The following is a 19,978-nucleotide window of genomic DNA, read 5'->3' as shown; positions in this document are numbered from 1 at the left end:
TTTTGTTCTCTTTGTGGAGAGTTTGTCTGTGCTGTGCCGTAGCAGTAATCTAAGTTGCCCTGGGAACAGACGATGACCGTGGGAGGGAGGCTGGAGTGTAATGAACATCCAATAAGCAGGAATGGCTGAGGGTGAGGTCCTGTCTGTCTGGCAGGCTGACCAAGAAAGGGTTTAAAAAACAGAATGTGTGGCAGCAGGCACTCGTTCTCCCAGCCCTAGTGATGCTTCTAGTTTGCCATGAGTGATTACCAGACCATGCACCATTTAAGTATGGCATCAGAAGCTTTAGCTCCATGAGGTACAGGCATTACCTCCCTGCTGACCTCCCTCACAAGATTCACAAATATAACCAAATGTAATTAGCTGACAACCCACTGGAGAAAGTCCAGACAGCCCACTCCCCATCCTGTGCAGAACTGAGTGTCATATCCATGTTTATCTTAGGCTGCAGGGCAGAAAATTGCTGTGTCTGCGTCCTCATGTTTTGGAATCCACGTTTATTGCACATTCCCTGGGGAAATGATAACACAATCCAGAGAACATTTCCTCAACATGACAGGTATTGGGATGCATTGAGCACTGCCATTTAAATTCTGCCGTCTTATGGATGATAGATAAAGCATTTTTGCCAAATCCAAACCCGCATCAACCTCCATCTAGAAGAACAAGGACAGCAGATACGTGAGAACACCAGCACCTTCAAGGTCCCTCCCCAGTGGCATTGTGGGTCAACCCACAGCAGGTAGACTGTAGCGGTGCAAGAAGGCAGTTCATCACACCTTCTCCGGAGCAACCAGGGTTGGGCAATAAATGCCAGCCAGACAGTGACATCCATATCCCACAAATGAATGAAAGAAAAAACAATTATGAAACCTGCTTCAAAGAAATGAATGCTCTACCTAAATTGTGTCGGGAAAGTCAACTTTCACAGTAAAGTGCACCTGCCGTTGTGTGAAAACAAAACAAAATAATAAAAAATGCAACTCCCTTTGTCCAAAAAAGAATCAGTTGATAATTGAAGGATAAATTATTGGCTGAACATTTCCTACCTATTTACCACAGACAGGCTTTTGCCTTTTAGCTGTGCCTTTTGAATTGCTCATTTCCCGATATCTCCTTTTTGGGAATTGCAAGATATAAGGTTCCTATCTCCCCTGCAATCAAAGGGTACTTCACTGAGTCAAAGGAGTCTCCTCTTTCCAAAAGGATTCATAAATAATTCAAGAAATAATATATGACCCTGCATTTTTAAGGACTTGGTGTTTTTAAACTTCTAGTGTACAATGGCACTCGATGGAACAATGTCATATGGACTAAACCAAGTTTACATTTTGACGAAACCCTCTGTATGCAACTGTGTAAATGTCAGCGATCCTGCTGCTAGATTGTTTTGTATGAGTTAGCGCATTACCACTTGAGATATTGATTCTAGCGGTCCAGAAATACAAAGTAAGACAAACTCAACAAGAGGCAAAAATTGATTTTACTACAAATGTTAAAAATAATGTTTGACTTTTAAGTTTAATTTACATTTTGCACTTTGTGTGATGAGAGAGCGAAGGCATGATTGGTCATTTTTGGAATTGTTCTTGGGGACTTATTACTGGGAGAATGGAAGCTTGAGTTTTTATGTGCAGTTTAATGAAGTTTTATGACTTTGAATCGAAGAGCTGGGGTGAATAGTTATGCATATAAAAAAGGAAAAACTGAGCTATTGTCTAGCAACTGGAATCCAGTGACAGACTGAGAGATGGAGCGTCCAGAAAATCAGTCTGTGTTTAGGTGTGCTACAGAGAGAAAGAGACAGAATTGTTAAATCCTATGCTATGAAAGGGGCGTTAAAAGTACATGAATATGGAAGGAATGGAGGGATATGGACCAAGGGCAGTCAGAATGGATTAGTTTAGTTTAGCGCCATGTTCAGCACAACATCGTGAGTCGAAGGGCCCATTCCTGTGCTCTTTATTTCTACATTCTTTGTTCTAACAAAAACCCATCAAAAGCTGCTGGAATCTGAGTTTAGGGAACTTGTGTTTTCTCTGAAGTTAAAGCAACTGTGAGTCTGGTTTGCAGTTTGTTTATTTACACAAAGTGAATTATATCAAGTCAAATTATGTCAAGTGAATGTATAGAAACTTGCCAAACCAGATATGGTTACAGTGTAGAGATAATGGTGACTCTTTGCTGCTGTTTGTGCAACTTTAAGGATAATACTGGAATGAAAGGAATATGTGAATGTAAATCTATTTCTATAAATCTATTGTAATGAAGCATTTCCAATTTTTTTTGTCTAGTATCTTATTCCCCTTGTTTAATGAAGATTTTACTGTTTGAATTAAAAGTATACAGGCAGCCTCTTGTGAATATGTACAACAACTGACCTCCTATATTTTAAAAAAAGAACAAAATTACTGTCTAAGTAGTTTCAGAGATAGTAGGAACTGCAAATGCTGGAAAATCTGAGGTAACAAGGTGTAGAACTGGATGAACACAGAAGGCCAAGCAGTATCAGAGGAGCAGGAAAGACCCTTCTTCGGCCTGAAACGTCAACTTTCCTGCTCCTCTGATGCCGTTTGGCCAGCTGTGTTCATCCAGCTGTACACCTTGTTGTCTACTGTCTAAATAGGCCAGGTTTCCTCTAGGATCTGACTTGTCTCCTATTAACCTGAGCTTGGACAGTAACACCAGCAATATTCAATTTTGATGTGTGACAATGTTGTTTTCCTTCTGTTTTGAAGGTAATTATCCATTTCACTGATGGCATAGATGACAACTTTTCTCAATTAAAAAATCAGGCCATAAAACTACGGAGAGAAGGTATATTAAAGCAAAAATGTTTTCTGTTCTGAGCACTACGTCTCTCGCTGAAGACTGTAAATTTTGTTTGGTGCAAAAAATGTAGAAAACATCAATTCTCATTTACTTTCTTCAATTTCATTCTCGGATGATTGTTATTTCTCGGGTTCATAGAAATTGAGCAGTCAGTGCACTGTTTAAACATCACTTGATATTTGATGTTCACAACATTTGTAATAAACACATGACATGTTTTTCTTCATATATCTTTTACTTTGAACTCAGTAGCGAAGAAAGGTTTGGGGAAAAACTTAAAACAATATCTTCTTTTGAATCTTAATTTACTTTTACATAGCTGAAAAGCACTTCACTTAATCAAATGTTCTTGCATGAGTTGTAAACTTGTGGAATTTAGGTTGATATTATTTTTTAAAAATGAGTAACCTTTTGTTCCTGTTACTATATCCAACAGGTAGTGCACACGCACTGATCATTGTATCTTTAGACGCACCAATGGGATTTGAGGAAGTTTCGTTATTGGAATTCGGGCGAGGATATAGGTACAGGCGACCTCTGTCAATCACCCAGCTGGACTTAGAATATGAACTAGCAGAAGAACTCGTAAGATCAAATTTTTAATTCTGCACGCTTATGTTTTCAAAGTCCTTGTATGCTTTCAGAATTAAATGCTTACACTCTACAATATCTTGACAGGATAATATTGCAGAGAGAGTGTGTTGTGATGTACCATGTAAGTGCGCTGGTCAAGTAGGAGACAGAGGAACTCAAGGATTACGTGGAGCCAAGGTAAACTTTACCAATCACTACTGCATTTTTGTATATGCTACATTTTTGTATTCGTGAATAAGGCCAAACTTAGGTTTCATACCCCCTTTAATTTAGTTTAATGATGCGTTGAAAACTGAGAAAGTCATGCTTAACCTGAATCAAATCTTGCTTGGGCTGCACTTAAGAGTATTACTGTGTATACTGATGGACTACAAGTAAATTATAAGGGAAGATGCAAATCACGTGTATGACGCATCCCCATTTATAACTGAGCTTAGAGCAAATATGATCTGATGCAAGTATATTTTACTGTATTGAATTGTGCTATATTCTCCCACCCATACAACTGCACAAGTTCTCAGTTTGCTGCTGTGGTGTAAAAACTAACACAACTGGTGTAAAATTGGCCACGAGTTGTAGAAACAATCTATTGAAATCAGTGGAAAAGAATATCAGATAGGTTGTTTCATTGGCAGGTGATCTTGCATGCCAGTATATCCCCTGAACAGCTATTTGAAAATCTGCACTGATGAGTCATTAACATGATCATTGTCAATTACTTACTACTAATTCAATGCATCTCATGCAATTCTGTTGTTACAGGGTTTACTAGGACCTAAAGGCATTATGGGTCACCCGGGTGATGAAGGTGCACCAGTAAGTATAATTATTGCATATTATATCCTAAATCCATATGTATTAAAAGATCAATAATATTCTAACAACTGACAACTGAAGTGCAAATCTGTGCTTTATTCCTTTGTTTTTCTTTTACATAAAGCATTTATATAAGCTCTCCACATCACAGTTTTCCTTCCCAACTGTCACAAAATGCTAAACGTTGTGCAGTGCTATTCTCCTGTGCCATTGTGCAAGTTACCATTTTTCGAAACAAGACTAGACATAAGTGTTAAGAACTGCTTGACTGTAAATGTATTATTGTCAAATCTGATCTTTTCCTTCGCTATCCGGTGATTGCAAAGGAATAACTGTATCCCTATCAGGGGCAAGAAATCTTTCATTTCTCTCATCACTGCCTGGTCTAAGTCTACTTCAATAGAAGTGAGAGGTGATGCCGGAGACCTCCATATTATAAGGCTAACTTTTCCCACGCACCTTCAAGAGTCCTGCACTTTATTTATACTAATGAGGCAATGTACCTGAAGTTCCCCTCGGTTTTATGTTTAAAGTCCTGCACATCTGACAGCTGAATGGTGCAAGAACACCCAAACCCAATGTGCAAGTGTCTTTACCACATTTCTGTGGACCAAGAGGAGAGGCAGGACTTTCCTTTGACCTCCTAAACAAACTCCACCTCACCAAAGCCCCCGCCACCAAAAGCCCATTCCTCCTGCCTCAATTCTGTCTCCTCGGCTCCCCAAGGCTGCTTCGTCATGAGGCAAGTCTATTCACTTAACAGCTAGAAACTCTCTTATGGCCAGTGGCTAGCCAGAAAATCAAGACAAAATCTGTACTTGAGGCCCTGCATGCTATTAAAATTCGGTATTTGTGGGTTTCCCAACCCTATTCCTCCCCGTTTCCTTATAGATGTTTAGACTGGTAATATTGGGCCCGTAATTTTGAAGAGCTTGAATTATTTAATCCTTTTTGTTTCTGACAGGGTGAAAGAGGTCCTCCAGGTATAAATGGAACTCAAGGGTTCCAAGGATGTCGAGGACAGAGCGGAATTAAGGCAAGTAGTGAGAAACATTACAATTAAAAGAAATGTTATCAAGATGTAAAATTCCTTGTGGTTATTGTGATTTTCTTTTTCATTTGCAGGGTAGCCGTGGATATCCAGGCGAGAAGGTATGTTCTCATCAATATGTCGATATAAAGTTTGAAGTACTTAAGCCGTCCATGTTAGTGAAGCAATCATAACTGTTTGCTCACAAGACACAAAGACCATCCAGATGATGGTCATTGATGTCTCTCACAGAAATGCTGATCTGAACTTAGTCTGTGGCACCAGCAATTTGTGGACGAGGCGGTGACTGTATCACCACTGCCATTTCTGGGAGTCCTGATGAAATCTGGTCTCAACCACTTTCTTTCCGCAGCATTACCAGGGCCTTCAGGACAGGTACATCACCTCCAATAGCTGCTGGTGGTACCTGACAGTGCCACCGAGAGCGGTGGCAACTGCCAGTACTGCATGAGGCCCAGGATAAAAAGCAGCCATGGCGAGGCTGGATAAGAGGTAATTGTAAGAGGTAAAAATGATAAGTGATTTGAAGATTAGTCTTAAGAATGCAGTGGATGTGGTCCTCATGGATCTTAACAGGTGTTTGACAAGGTACCAACTGTGGGACCTAGGAAGTTGTATACATAGATAGAGCGGTATTGAACACAACACCAGGGAAGTTTTCTAAATCTCAATAAAAGTGTAGCTAAGCCACCACCAGAGTATTGTATCCAGTTCTTTTCATGTTAGGAACAATGTGATGGTTCCAGAGGAGTATTATCAGAATGCCTCCAGGAATGGAAAAATTCAGTTAAAGAGAAGCCTTAGTTGTTCTCCTTTCATAAAATGAGGCTGAGGGATGATTTTCTCACATTAGCAGGTTTCAATAAAAAGGGCAAAGATAAGCTGTTCCATTCAGCTGATGGTACGTGGTTTGAGGAGTCAGATTCAAAACTTTGGTCAAGAGTTACAGGGAGTTGCAAGGGAGAATCTGTTTCATACCATGAGTTTAAATGACCCTGAACTCACAGTCCATAATGGTAGCGGAAGTGGAGGTGATCAATGATTTCAGAAAGAAATTGGATAAACTGGTAAAATAAGTGAACTTGAACGACTGTTGGGATAATGTGAGAAAACTGGCCTCATTGATTGCTGTACAGAGAGCTGGCATGAACTCAGTGGACCAAATGGCCTTCTTCATAGTGACTCAATGATTAGAGCAGATTCAGGAACCTACTAGGCAACAGGCTATTTTAGATCTCGGAGTGTCCCATGAAACAATATCAGTTAATAACTTTGTAATGAAGAAGTTTCATTATAAAGGGGTGAAGACAAAAATGACTGAGATTGATTGATTAAATATTAAAAGTTATGGAAGTACATAACAACTGTATAATTTACAGTATAGAAGAAAGCCATTCGGCCCATTGAGTCTGTACCAGGTCTCGATAGAGCTATCCAGCCAGTCCCATCATCCAGCCCTGTCTCTATAACCCCCAATAGACTCATAGTGAAAGCATTACGTAAGTGACTCAATAAGTTCACCACATCATATTCCATTGATAAACATCTGTGTAAAAGATCTATCTGGGATTTAATAAGTTATTATTTGATTAAAAGTACAGGCTTACAAAAGTAGCAATACATAAAGCCAACCTGAATATTGGGAGAGTTTTAGAAACCAACAGGATCCAAATAACTAATTGAGAAAAAGGGGCAACTGGAATATACGAGTAAACTATCTAGGAAAAGTGTTTTTAAAAAGTTTTCACAAGTTTATATTAAAAAAAGCTAAAGAAAACATTGGTTTCTTCTGGGCAGAGACAGGAGAAATTATCATGGGGGAAGTGGAAATGAAGTGCCACTGAACAGCTACTGTGGAGACAATTATGTGTTTTGGATCTATATTCCAAAGCCAGATCAAATGAGGGGTCATGACCACACATTACATGAAATACCTCACTGTGGTTTTTCCCCACATTAGTCAATTAGCTGCAAGAAGTGAGGCTCTATTTTTTAAGTAAGGACACTTGATAAACTGTCAACACAGAAAAGCCAGGAGCAGGCCCTCAAGCTTAGAAGGACCAGTGGTCAAGCAATTCAATGAGAGAAAGCGTCTGTCTATATTGCGGAGTCTAGAATTTGGCTTCTCAGTGAGGAGCTGATTATTGAAGGCAGAGATAAGGAGAAATACTTCCCTTAAACTGCATGGGAATTTTTGGAATCCTCTAACCGAGAGAGTTGTGGCTGGTCAGTTGTTGGGTGTACTCAAAATAGAGGTTAATGAGTTTTGGGTAGCCAAAGAGTTAAGGATTGGTAAGATTGTGTGGAAAGCTAGAGTTAATGCAGACGATCAATAAAGATTTTATTGAATCGTACAGGAAATTTGAAGGATTGAATAGCTACGTCTGTTGCAATTTCTCATGTGGTATAGTTTGTTCAAGAAGCAAGTGCATGTTTTTTTTTCTGAAAGAAAAGGAATTGAAAAGAAATCTAAATAAGGTTGTTGAGCATAATGACCTTCACCTGTATTAATGTTTTATATTTACTGGCCTTTCCTTTTCCTAGGGTCAACTGGGTGAAATTGGTCTCGATGGAATAGATGGGGAACAGGTACGTGTTTGTTTGTATTATTAATTTGAATAACCACACTCATTTCACTTGTTCATATTATGTTCGTATTACTACAGATACACCAAATGTTTTATGTTTTATGCAGGGTAAAAATGGAGCAGCAGGACCACCAGGAGAAAGAGGCAACTTGGGAGAATCGGTAAGTCTGCTTATCTTCTTGCCATTATAGAGTCATAGTCATTCAGCTACTGAATTTGGAAACAGAACCTTCGGTCCAACTTGCCCACGCTGACCAGATACCCTAAATTTATCTAGTCCCGTTTGCCTGAATTTGGCCCATATCCTCTGTCCCCCTCCTATTCATGTACTCATCCAGATGCTGATTAAATGTTGTAATTGTACCAGCTTCCACCACTTCCTTTGGCAGCTTATTCCATACACGCACCACCCTCTGCGTGAAAAAGTTGCCCCCAGGTCCCTTTTAAATTTTTCCCCTCTCACCTGAAACCTATGCCCTCTTGTTTTGGACTCCACTACCCTCGGGAAAAGATCTTGGCTATTCAATCTATCTATGCCCCTCATGATTTTATAAACCTCTATAAGGTCACCCCTCAGCTTCCTATGGTCGAAGGAAAACAGTCTGATCAGTCTGTGCCAATAGCTCAAACCCTGCAACTCTGGCAACATCCCGGTAAATCTTTTCTGAACCCTTTCAAGTTTGACCACATCCTTCCTACAGGAGGGAGATCAGAATTGCATTCAATAGTGCTCGAACCATTGTTCTATACAGCCACTATACGACCTCCCAACTCCTACATTCGATTCACTGACCAATAAAGGCAAGCATACCAACCACCTTCTTTACTACCCTGGCTACCTGCAACTCCACTTTCAAGGGACTATGGAACCTGCACCCCAAGGTCTTTTTGTTCAGCGATACTCTCCAGGACCTTACCATTAAGTGTATAAGTCCTGCCCTGATTTGCCTTTCCAAAATGCAGTGTCTCGCATTTATCTCAATTGAACTCCAAGTGAAACATTTTATTTAAAAAATGGTAATACATCAGATAGTAGTAACTATCTTCAACACTATTTGTTAAAATCATCCATTTTGTCTACTTACGCATATGTCTGCCTATAAACTTAGCATAGGTTGCAGGGTTATCCTGGATTCCTTTATGTAAGTCACCTGAAGCCCAAATAAGTGTTCTATATAGGCTTATGTGCTATAACAAATGGCAAAACCAACAAATTTTCAATGATGCTGGCAGAGGAACTAAAACTTTGAGGGACAATATCTGTTGACAGTTAAGGGAGTCCTTCAGCATGGATCATAGAGTCATACAGGAGAGAAATAGGCATTTCAGCCCACCTTGCCGACCAGCAGTTGTCAAGGTACACAAATCCCATTTACCCGCACTTGGTCCATTGACTATTGTGCCCTGGCATTTTAAATCCTCAGATGTTTCTTAAATATTTTGAGAGTACTTGTGTCCGCCCCCTCTCAGTCGACATGTTCCATATATCTACAACCTTCTCGGTGAAAAAAAGAAAATGTCTTTCTTTTAAGTGCATATGAGGAAGTTAAAGTGAAGTGACCTCATGTAATCTTGCTCTGGGCATATTGCTAATTTCCTATTGAAGTCGTAAATGAGAGGTTGCTATGATTACCTGAAAAGGAAATCATGGGACTGTGTGAATTAGGGAAATGAGCAACTGACCTTCCCTTGAGTAGGTAACACATATCCACATGCCTCTCTAAAATAAAATGAAGAACTGCTGATGCTGGCAATCTGAAACTAAAATAGAAATTACTGGAGAAGCTCAACAGGTCTGGCAACACCTGTGGAGAGAAAGCAGAGTTCATGTTTTGGTTCTGAAGAAGGGTCATCGGACATAAAACCTTAACTCTGCATTCTGTCCACACATGCCGCTAGACCTGCTGAGTTTCTGTAGCAATTTCTGTTCTTGTTTTATGCCCCTCTGTTCAAAATTAAAATTGATAGAAAGCTGAGAAAGAAGAATGGTTACCAAAAGCAGCAAAAACTGATAGATAGGAATGATGATAAATATATTTGGTTATTGGTGGACCTAATCAGAATAAGTCATTTTGTGTGTGGATAGGCAATGTTGGAAATTGTTGGATAAATGTGGAAGCAAGGTAAACCATGAGTCCATTCTTTTTCCGCAGGGAGTGAAAGGAATGAAAGGTGGAAAAGGAGAAAGGGGTGATCTTGGCTATCGAGGTGACCCGGTAAGTTATTTAAATATTTCAAAACTATTTGGCCATCCGTTATGTTTTAACTGAACTAGTGTGGTATTGAATAATATTAGCAAAGCAAATTTGAATTACTACTGTAAAATAAGACACATTTATTTGATAGCTAAATGCAGAACCCAACATACATGTTTGGCTCAAATGGTTGGTTGTGTCCCAGTTTTAAAACACAATGCTTGTTCCTCATACCTGCATTCAGTCAAATTAAACAACATAATTACAACATTGCATATTCGCCATTACTTTTGACAATATAAGTAAAGATGATTGATATAAATTTGTGGTGTTTAAAGAGTTAATTTGTGTTAATAGCTGTAACAAGAATCTCATGTAAATCCATAGAAAATTTCTTGTATCAGCATTTTATCAGCATGAGCGTTTACAATAAAGTTATTAATGTCTCTTAACTGGAGTCGATCATTTAGCACCTCAAGCCAGTTCCACCATTCAGTGAAATGATGACTAATTTGTGACCTAATTATATAAAATCACCTTTTCTGTATATCCCTGAATGTCTTTATCTCAACAAAACTGTATCAATCTCAGATTTAATATGAGTAATTGAACTGATCAAGCTTCAATTACTATTCATCAATTATCCTTGCTCTCTGTTGCCTTAAGTTTCCTAATAAACTAAATAATTTGTCTTCAGCTCGATTAACTTCAGTGTTCTCTAATAGTCAATGAGAACTATCAAATGTCTTTTGGGACTCCATACATAAAACACCCAAAATCATTCAATTTCCAATAAATTCTTTTTACACACAGCCAAAGGCATTCTGTATGTTTCATCACCCTGCTAGGTAACAACACCAGGTGTAGCATCTGGTGTAGCATCTGTGTTCTGTCCTGCTTGTAATTCATATGCCCCAGTTTGCTGAGGTGGTTGGTATTAATTCTGATTTTTTTTCTCACTGAGAAATAATGCCAACCATCCCAGCAAACCGAGGCATATAAATAGCAAGTGGGACAGAACACCGACTCTTCACCGGACAGTGTCACCTAGCAGGGTGATGAAACGTTTGCAATCAAACCCACCGACCCAGCAAGCAAGTCTACAACCACAAAACCATTGTGCCTTTGCTGCAGGTTTGCTTAACCTTTGTGTTTATGCAACCGATCAATTTGCCGCTGATCCCAAGGGATTTGCACAACACCCATATACGAACATATAATCCTGTATTATCTTCCAACTATATCCATAATGCCTTGACTGCTCACTTACTTATATGTTTATCCTCTGTTATCATTGAAATGATTTCTGACTTAACTGTTTATGCTATTCTTCCCCTCCGCCAATGTCCCTATCTTTACTCTTTTACCCTTTAGCCTGGTGTATATAAGATCATAAAAAAAAAGAACGAGTAATCCAATCAGCCCTTCATGTCTGCTCTGCACTTCAGTGAGATCATCGCTATCCTTCATTTGCAACACTATTTTTCTGAATCAATCCCACATCCCTTGGTGTTTTTACTACGTATAAATCTAATAATCTGTCTTGGACATAATGACTGAGCCTCCACAACTGTCTGGGCTAGAAAATTCTGAAGATTCACTCCTCTTTGAATGAAAAGATTCCTCCACTTCACAGTCTTAGCTGTTTTGCCGCTATTCTGAGCCCTGTTTCCTTTGATTCTAGACTCCACTCTATCCCAGCCAGGGTAAACATTCTACTTGCATCTAACCTTTTCAACCTCATTAGAATTTTGTGCGCTCAATAAGATCAAATCTGATACTTCCGAACTCCAGAGAAAATTGGCCCAATTAATTGAAACTTTCCTTACAGGACGGTCCCTCAGTCTAGAATTAGTTTGGTGAACCTTTGTAACACTTATTTTAGTCCTAATCGTCCTGTCGCCATAATAATCCCCATAAAGGCAGTTAAGTTGGGGAAAAAAGACAGAAATTCAAACTTCCAGTGAACAACTGAAAGGATGCATAAGCAAGATTTTATGTTTTCCTATAACAAACAAATTAAAGCAAAATTGACTAAACATTATTTTTGCAGGCAAAACATACTTTAAACTACACAATCAAACTTTCAGCTTTTACATTCAAATTCAACTCCTTAGTTATACCTTACACTCTCAGAAGTAAACTTTCACATTCTCTTGAAAGTAGGTCTTTGGGTTTATTCCTGTTCTTTTCAAGTGTGGCATCTTTATACCGCAGAATTATTTTTCATGATGAGCATTTTTCTGGGGATTCTATCTCCAATTCAAACTAGTAGAACACTCCAGCCTTGTTTAAACACTTCACAACTTTATTATTTCCAATCTGAGTGCAAGGTGCCATTCATATTCCTTTGCAGTGATTTATTGATATTGGTTGTGTTCTCCTCTGGATTCTGGCAGATTGTTGTGTCTTTGACACTCTTCCTATCTCAAAACCAATCTCGCTGGCACCGTGAATCATGTGGTCTGATTAGAAAGATTTGTAGGCTGTAACTCTACTCAATCTTGGGTTCAAGTAACCGATTGAAAGTAGAACTTTTCACCATCTCAAATTGTCCCTGCAATTTGGTGACTAGCATGGTTAGCATGGAGTCTTCTGCCATTGCCCAGAAGCCTTGCACCTTCATCCCAGTAAAATAATTTGGGCCCCTCTTTAATTTCAAATAATCAAACCACCCAGTTTTACTGTAAGCAGAATTGAGAATGGGTCACCTGAACCACGACCCCATTCATTTGACCCTAAATTAAACACGCACTTTAAAACACAACAACCTTTTAAACTTGGTACTTGTAGCCTTAATATGTCACACTTTCCAAATTACATTTGCATTTGCAGTTCATTCAGTTTTTTTTTCCGATTCTGTGGAATTGTATAAATAATTCTACATACAGCCAGGCATTCAGTGGACTAGTGGTGTTATTGCTGGACTGTTAATCCAGAGACCCAGATAATGTTCTGTGTTCCCAGGTTTGATTCTAGCCATGACACATGGTAAAATTTGAATTCCATAAATTATCTGAAATTAAAAATCTAATGGCAACCATGAGCCCGTTGGTGATTGTCGGAAAAACCCACCTGGTTCAGTAATGTCCTTTAGGGAAGGAAACTGCCATCGTTACCTGGTCTAGGCTACATGTGACTCCAGACCCACAGCAGTGTGGTTGACTCTAAGCTGCCCTCTGGACAATTAGGGACGGGCAATAAAAGCTGCTTGGCCAGCAATGCCCTCATCCTGTGAAGAAATAAACAAAGGAAAAAAAAACCAAACCTACCATACAGTTCTGAGGTTTTACTGATAGAATTCTTCCTGCTTCTTGTTTAGTTACTTTTCATTTTTCAGTTTGCCCCTTACCTTTGGTGCCTGAGCACAATCTCTGATTGTAACATTTGCTTATTGTCCCAGTTTTACTTATAATATCTATTTTCACTTGGACCCTTGCCTCATCTTACTAATTTAGAGTTCTTGTAACAACTGTATTTATTCTTCAATATAGGACCCCAATCCCAATTTAAGTAGGTCCCGTTCCAGGTGGTGGACTACCTTCCTCTCCAAACAAGGACCTAAACACAAAAAACCAAGACTGACACTCGATCACAGTGCTGAGAGAGTATTGCACTGTCAGAGATGTTATGTTTAGATTGAGATGTAAAGCAATAGCTATCTACCTGCTCATCTGAATATTGAAAGATCCCAAGGCATTATTTTCATAAGAGCAGGGCATTAATCTTAGTGTCCCAACCAAGATTATCTCCCTCAATCAACATTACATTGCGTGTTGCCAGGCATTTCGATTGAGTTGGATTCAGCAAGGCAGGAAATTTCCTAACTTGAGTTACCTGTCTCGTTGGCAAAGATACAGCCCCAAACTAGCCTCATCACACTAAGTGCCAAAATTCTATCTCATTCAGACTGCTGTATAAGGATCTAGTGTAAATGGAGTCATAGAGATTAAATGTTACTGAATTCAGGGATCCCAAATGAAGAAACATCCATTCCAATTACAGGGCGGCATGGTGGCTCAGTGGTTAGCACTGCAGCCTCACAGCACCAGGGACCCGGGTTCGATTCCATCCTCGGGCAACTGTCTGTGTGGAGATTGCACATTCTCCCTATGTCTGTGTGGGTTTCCTCTGGGTGCTCCGGTTTCCTCCCACAGTCCACAGATGTGCAGGATAGGTGGATTGGCCATGATAAATTGTCTGTAGTGTTCAGGGGTGTGTGGGTTATAGGGGGATGGGTCTGGGTGGGATGCTTCAAGGGGCGGTGTGGACTTGTTGGGCCAAAGGGCCAGTTTCCACCATGTAGGGAATCTAATCTAATCTAATATCTTGTAAAAGAAGGCAAAATTATGAAAGCCATTAGGAGTTTGTTTACTATGAACTAGATGTAACAGTAACCCACTATATTTCTGAAAACATTTTTAAAGATTAATATTTGAGGCTATATTGCATATTTTTAGATTACAATTTGCTCTGGCTTTGCAGGGTGAAGCAGGACTCACGAATAATCAGAAAGGAGACAAAGGGCAGAGGGGTGACCTGGGCTTGGTGGTAATGTATATATTGTCTAAATACTTACATTATGTTACAAAATTGATCCTTCAATTGGAAGCATAATTGCTCTCTCTAAGTCTTAGCTACTGAGTAAATTTATATATACAATAAGCCATAGATTAATTGTCTGAATATTCAGACAAAGGTAAATTCACTGATATATTTGTAACTTTAATTTTGACTTAGGGAGAAACTGGTACCAGTGGCCGTCCAGGATCACCTGGAGCAAGTGGGCGCAGGGTAAGTAAACTTTTGGCTCTACACAAAGAAACGTTAGGCTCTTGTATCCTGAAGATGTCAATTTGGAATTCACCAGGCCAAGTAGTATTTACCTTTGACTGAAGTTCGGCTTTGCGCAAGCATAATATCAACTTCATCTATGATGCACACCATTATAGAACAGCCATGTGGTAATCCATCTACATGTATTCAAAGGCAATTATTTAGGTGAGATACTCAAGGGTAAGCTAGTACCAGTGTTTTAGATAAGGAGGGGCAAGTAAAACAAATAATCATCTGTGTCCTCAGCTCAAAATGAAAGTCCCCTTTGACCTACAAAGTCTACTTTCCCCAGTTTGCAAACCACTTCATATTCCTTGAGATGGCAATCTTTTTTATGAATGCTTAACTTACAATTTTGAGTAGAAACATGACATAAGTAACATGAAGGAAATCTCTCATTTTGAAAATAATGCATTCTGTTATCTAAAGAAAAGAAAGATAAATTTTATTAATTCATGTTTCTCCTGACTTTTCTTGCTGGCGATATTGGCAAAAAAATGATTTTTTTTCGTTATGAATAAACAAACATTGAACTCACATTTTGAGAATTAATCGCACTGTTGTGTGTCCAGCAAGTCCAAACTTTATTTGAATTATTTAATATTGACAACACAATTTTCTTATTAACATGTCACAACAGTAACACTGGCTTGAATTTTGTCATTACAGGGACCTCAAGGCCGCAGAGGACCACCAGGAGCAAGAGTACGGTTTACATTTTTATTGATAATTTTGTTCAAAATGTATTAGCTGTGCTACATATGAATTAATGTATGAGATCAAAGATCTTCAGTTGTTTAAGTAGAACATAATTATAGCAATTTCTTTAGGACGATATTTATTATTGTATATTGTATATTGTGTATATGATAGATAATTTTAATATAGTAATTGTAATATCTGGAAGCATCATGCAATAAAGGTGCACGGGAAGAAATATTTCACTGATACACGGCAAAAGAAATATGTATTGGGCATTGGGTACTGTCAAATGTGTCAATCTTCAAAAGATAACATGACTAAGAAGTCTACAATCCATTATTACATTGGGTATGTATATTACAGACACTGTAGCAAGGACACATAATTAAGGCAGAAGCACATAGTCACTCAATGTAGAATACATTGCAAAATTTGAAAAATGAGGCTAGGCACATTAGTGATGTTTGAAATAAAAATGCATAGCTATGTCAAATTCAATCTCTTCAAGTACAGTATAACTCCCATAAGCTCTTGAAGTGTTTATGAACCAGAATTAACCCAGACACGTTCTGAGGAAGGGCCACTAGACCCAAAATGTTTACTCAAACTTTTCTTCTTCAATGCTGTCAGATCTGCTGAGCTTTTCCAGCAACATCTGTTTTTGTTAACTGAGACATGGATTCCTTTGATCATTCAGTTGGTTTCTCCAGTGCTTAGATGGACCATATAGGCCAGATGTTCCAAATTCATCTTGTGGCCTGTATTGATTTGGCCAACTTTAATCAGACAAGTGAAACTGCTTGGGTCAGCCTCAATGCTCTGAGATGAGGGATGGGAAAATGATTAGCGTTCCAGCTTCTGATTTCATTTCCATCAGTTGTGAACAGATTGAGCTTGGACCTGATGGCCCCATTATTGGTGAGCTTTCTGACCTTCATTCCCTGACTCACATGGGTAAGGTACTAAAAGCAGACAAGTTGCTGTCAAGCCATAACCTAGCATGGAATCAGAGTCTTCACAAAAGTAGGGCCGGTAAGAAATTGGTGAGGAAAGAAAAAAGATGTGGAACTGATTGCTGAACTACATTTGTGTTTTGCTCTGCAAATCTCTGAGACTTACAAGATGCAATATTGCGATACAATGCAGGGGGTCTTGACCTTTTTTTTCACTAAAATTCAGAAAGCCAGTTCAAATGCTTCAGTTGCAACTTCTTCCCTTTCTTTCAAAATTACAAAAACATGATCATGATCCTAATGCTGTTTGTGGGGCCTTGTTGTGTTTTCTATATTATAGCAGCAAGTATACTTCAAAGCACTTCAACAGTGCTAAAACATTTTGGGATATTTGGTGGCCGTGCAAAGATCTATATAAATGCAAGTCTTGTATCTCTGGAAATGAAAGGGAAGTTGGAGGTGGAAAAGCAATTTGCAAAACCCGAAACTGTATATCCTCAGAATTCCACCTTTCTGACTGCTCTATATTTGAATCATAGCATCACACAGTATAGAAAAGCCCCTTTGGCCAATCGTGTCTGTATAGGCAAAACTGCGCTGAATCTCTAAGATCAGGTGTCTGTGCTTAAATTAATGTCAAAATGACTCTAATCAAAATCACAAATTGCACCCTCATTTGTGAGGATTATGACTGGCTAGTGTACTGTTCTTGTCTATTCTTCCTGATCTCTCCACAGCCTTTGACCTTGCCAGATGCCACACCATAATCTTATTTCGACTGCCTGGTTCCCTCCTGTCCTACCTAGTTCACTCCTGTGCTACCTATCCATTCTTACATAGCCAACATATCCGAGCATTCCCAGAACACTTTGTCTTCCGAATGCTCTACCTTTGGCCCTTTCTTTTCCTTATATTTGCTGCTCCTTGGCAACGTCTAAAGAAACAGGGTTAACCATTTACTGATAATATATTGCTCTATTTCTACTTAACTTCTCTCAACCCCTCAACCTTATCTATTCTGTTAGGCTGTTTGTCCACACTTTGATCAGTTGTCATTTATTCTTATTGAACGTCGGGATGATAGAAGCTGTCGCCTTTCAATGCTACCAAAAACTCTATTGCCTTTTTATCAATGCTAGCTGCCTGTCTCAAACTGTCTCATCAGTGCTTTCATCCCCAGTTTTGAACGTTAATGCTGTCCTGTTCTGTTTCCTACCCTCTTCTTTTCAGAAACTGCAATCTGCCCAAAACTCCAATACTGAGTGCTAACATGCACCAAATCACATTCAGTTGCCACTGAGTTGTCCCTAATCAAATTAAATCTAAAATCCCCTGTAACTTCTTAATGACTTTGCCGCTCCCTGTCTATGTAACCTTTTCCAAATTATGTTTTTTTTTCGGATAAATCTGCATTCCTGTGACTCTGGCCTCATGTTGAAGGAAGACCAGTGGATAGATGGTGAATTTCCTGAAGGTGTTTTTAAATTTCCTGACTCTAACTGTGAGCAGTTCTTAAAGGAACAAAGGAATTGATTCAGAATAACTTGAAATCTCAAAAGTACTTGCAAGGACTGTTGAGTAGATAAAGTGAATACTGATGTATCTGGTTATCTTTTCCTACATTTTTAGAGCATTTATTGGTTAGAAAAGAGGATAAATTGTTATAGAATATTATGTAACTTTGTTTTAAAGTTGCTCATGCGATACAGACATCACTGGCTAATCCAGTGTTTATTGCCCATCCCTAATCGCCCTTTACAAGGTGGTGCTGAGCTCCATTCTTGAAATGTTGCTGTTCATATGCATAAAAACTCTCACAGCGCTGTTAGGAAAGGGGTCCGGGATTTTGACTTCGCGAAAGTGATGGAGTGATGATGATGTAGTTCCAAGTCAGGGTGGTGTGTAGCTTGAAGTGGGACTTGCAGGTAGTCATATTCCCATACAATTGCTGCCCTTGCCCTTCTAGGGATAGAGGTTTTAAATTTGGAAGGTGCTGTCAAAGAAGCCTTGGTGAGATGCTCCAGTTCATACTGTAGATAATAAAATGTGAGGCTGGATGAACACAGCAGGCCAAGCAGCATCTCAGGAGCACAAAAGCTAACGTTTCGGGCCTGGACCCTTCATCAGAGAGGGGGATGGGGTGAGGGTTCTGGAATAAATAGGGAGAGAGGGGGAGGCGGACCGAAGATGGAGAGAAAAGAAGATAGGTAGAGAGGAGAGTATAGGTGGGGAGGTAGGGAGGGGATAGGTCAGTCCAGGGAAGACGGACAGGTCAAGGAGGTGGGATGAGGTTAGTAGATAGATGGGGGTGCGGCTTGGGGTGGGAGGAAGGGATGGGTGAGAGGAAGAACCGGTTAGGGAGGCAGAGACAGGTTGGACTGGTTTTGGGATGCAGTGGGTGGAGGGGAAGAGCTGGGCTTGTTGTGTGGTGCAGTAGGGGGAGGGGACGAACTGGGCTGGTTTAGGGATGCGGTGGGGGAAGGGGAGATTTTGAAACTGGTGAAGTCCACATTGATACCATATGGCTGCAGGGTTCCCAAGCGGAATATGAGTTGCTGTTCCTGCAACCTTCGGGTGGCATCATTGTGGCACTGCAGGAGGCCCATGATGGACATGTCATCTAAAGAATGGGAGGGGGAGTGGAAATGGTTTGCAACTGGGAGGTGCAGTTGTTTGTAGTGCCACAATGATGCCACCCGAAGGTTGCAGGAACAGCAACTCATGTTCCGCCTGGGAACCCTGCAGCCTAATGGTATCAATGTGGACTTCACCAGTTTCAAAATCTCCCCTTCCCCCACCGCATCCCTAAACCAGCCCAGTTCGTCCCCTCCCCCCACTGCACCACACAACCAGCCCAGCTCTTCCCCTCCACCCACTGCATCCCAAAACCAGTCCAACCTGTCTCTGACTCCCTAACCTGTTCTTCCTCTCACCCATCCCTTTTTCCCACCCCAAGCCGCACTCCCATCTACCTACTAACCTCATTCCACCTCCTTGACCTGTCCGTCTTCCCTGGACTGACCTATCCCCTCCCTACCTCCCCACCTATACTCTCTCCACCTATCTTCTTTTCTCTCCATCTTCGGTCCGCCTCCCCCTCTCTCCCTATTTATTCCAGAGCCCTCACCCCATCCCCCTCTCTGATGAAGGGTCTAGGCCCGAAACGTCAGCTTTTGTGCTCCTGAGACGCTGCTTGGCCTGCTGTGTTTATCCGGCCGCACATTTTATTATCTTGGATTCTCCAGCATCTGCAGTTCCCATTATCTCTCATACTGTAGATGGTAAACACTGCTGCCACTTAGCATCGGTAGTGAAAGGAATAAATGCTGAAGGGATGTTTAAAGTAGTGTTCAAAACTAAAGGTGTGGGAATATTCTTGTTAAGTGAATTTACCTACTATTTTCAAGTGTA

The 19,978-nt window shown here is 40.0% G+C and overlaps 1 protein-coding gene across 1 annotated transcript in view; it reads left to right on the top strand.

Moving 5' to 3' along the window:
• LOC125453920 (collagen alpha-3(VI) chain-like) overlaps window positions 1-19,978 on the top strand; it is a 140,828-nt gene that overhangs the window by 75,047 nt on the left and 45,803 nt on the right. The window contains exons 19-30 of the mRNA XM_059647119.1: window positions 2,739-2,817; window positions 3,269-3,417; window positions 3,511-3,603; window positions 4,189-4,242; window positions 5,207-5,278; window positions 5,368-5,394; window positions 7,838-7,882; window positions 7,989-8,042; window positions 10,035-10,097; window positions 14,562-14,627; window positions 14,817-14,870; window positions 15,582-15,617. Coding sequence (XP_059503102.1) covers window positions 2,739-2,817; window positions 3,269-3,417; window positions 3,511-3,603; window positions 4,189-4,242; window positions 5,207-5,278; window positions 5,368-5,394; window positions 7,838-7,882; window positions 7,989-8,042; window positions 10,035-10,097; window positions 14,562-14,627; window positions 14,817-14,870; window positions 15,582-15,617 — 792 coding nt within the window. The remainder of the gene's footprint in view (window positions 1-2,738; window positions 2,818-3,268; window positions 3,418-3,510; window positions 3,604-4,188; window positions 4,243-5,206; window positions 5,279-5,367; window positions 5,395-7,837; window positions 7,883-7,988; window positions 8,043-10,034; window positions 10,098-14,561; window positions 14,628-14,816; window positions 14,871-15,581; window positions 15,618-19,978) is intronic.

Source organism: Stegostoma tigrinum, chromosome 7, assembly GCF_030684315.1.
Source record: "Stegostoma tigrinum isolate sSteTig4 chromosome 7, sSteTig4.hap1, whole genome shotgun sequence".
Lineage (NCBI taxonomy): Eukaryota > Metazoa > Chordata > Chondrichthyes > Orectolobiformes > Stegostomatidae > Stegostoma > Stegostoma tigrinum.
Note: the sequence above shows the minus strand (reverse complement) of the source record. Positions and strands in the feature narration are given on the sequence as shown.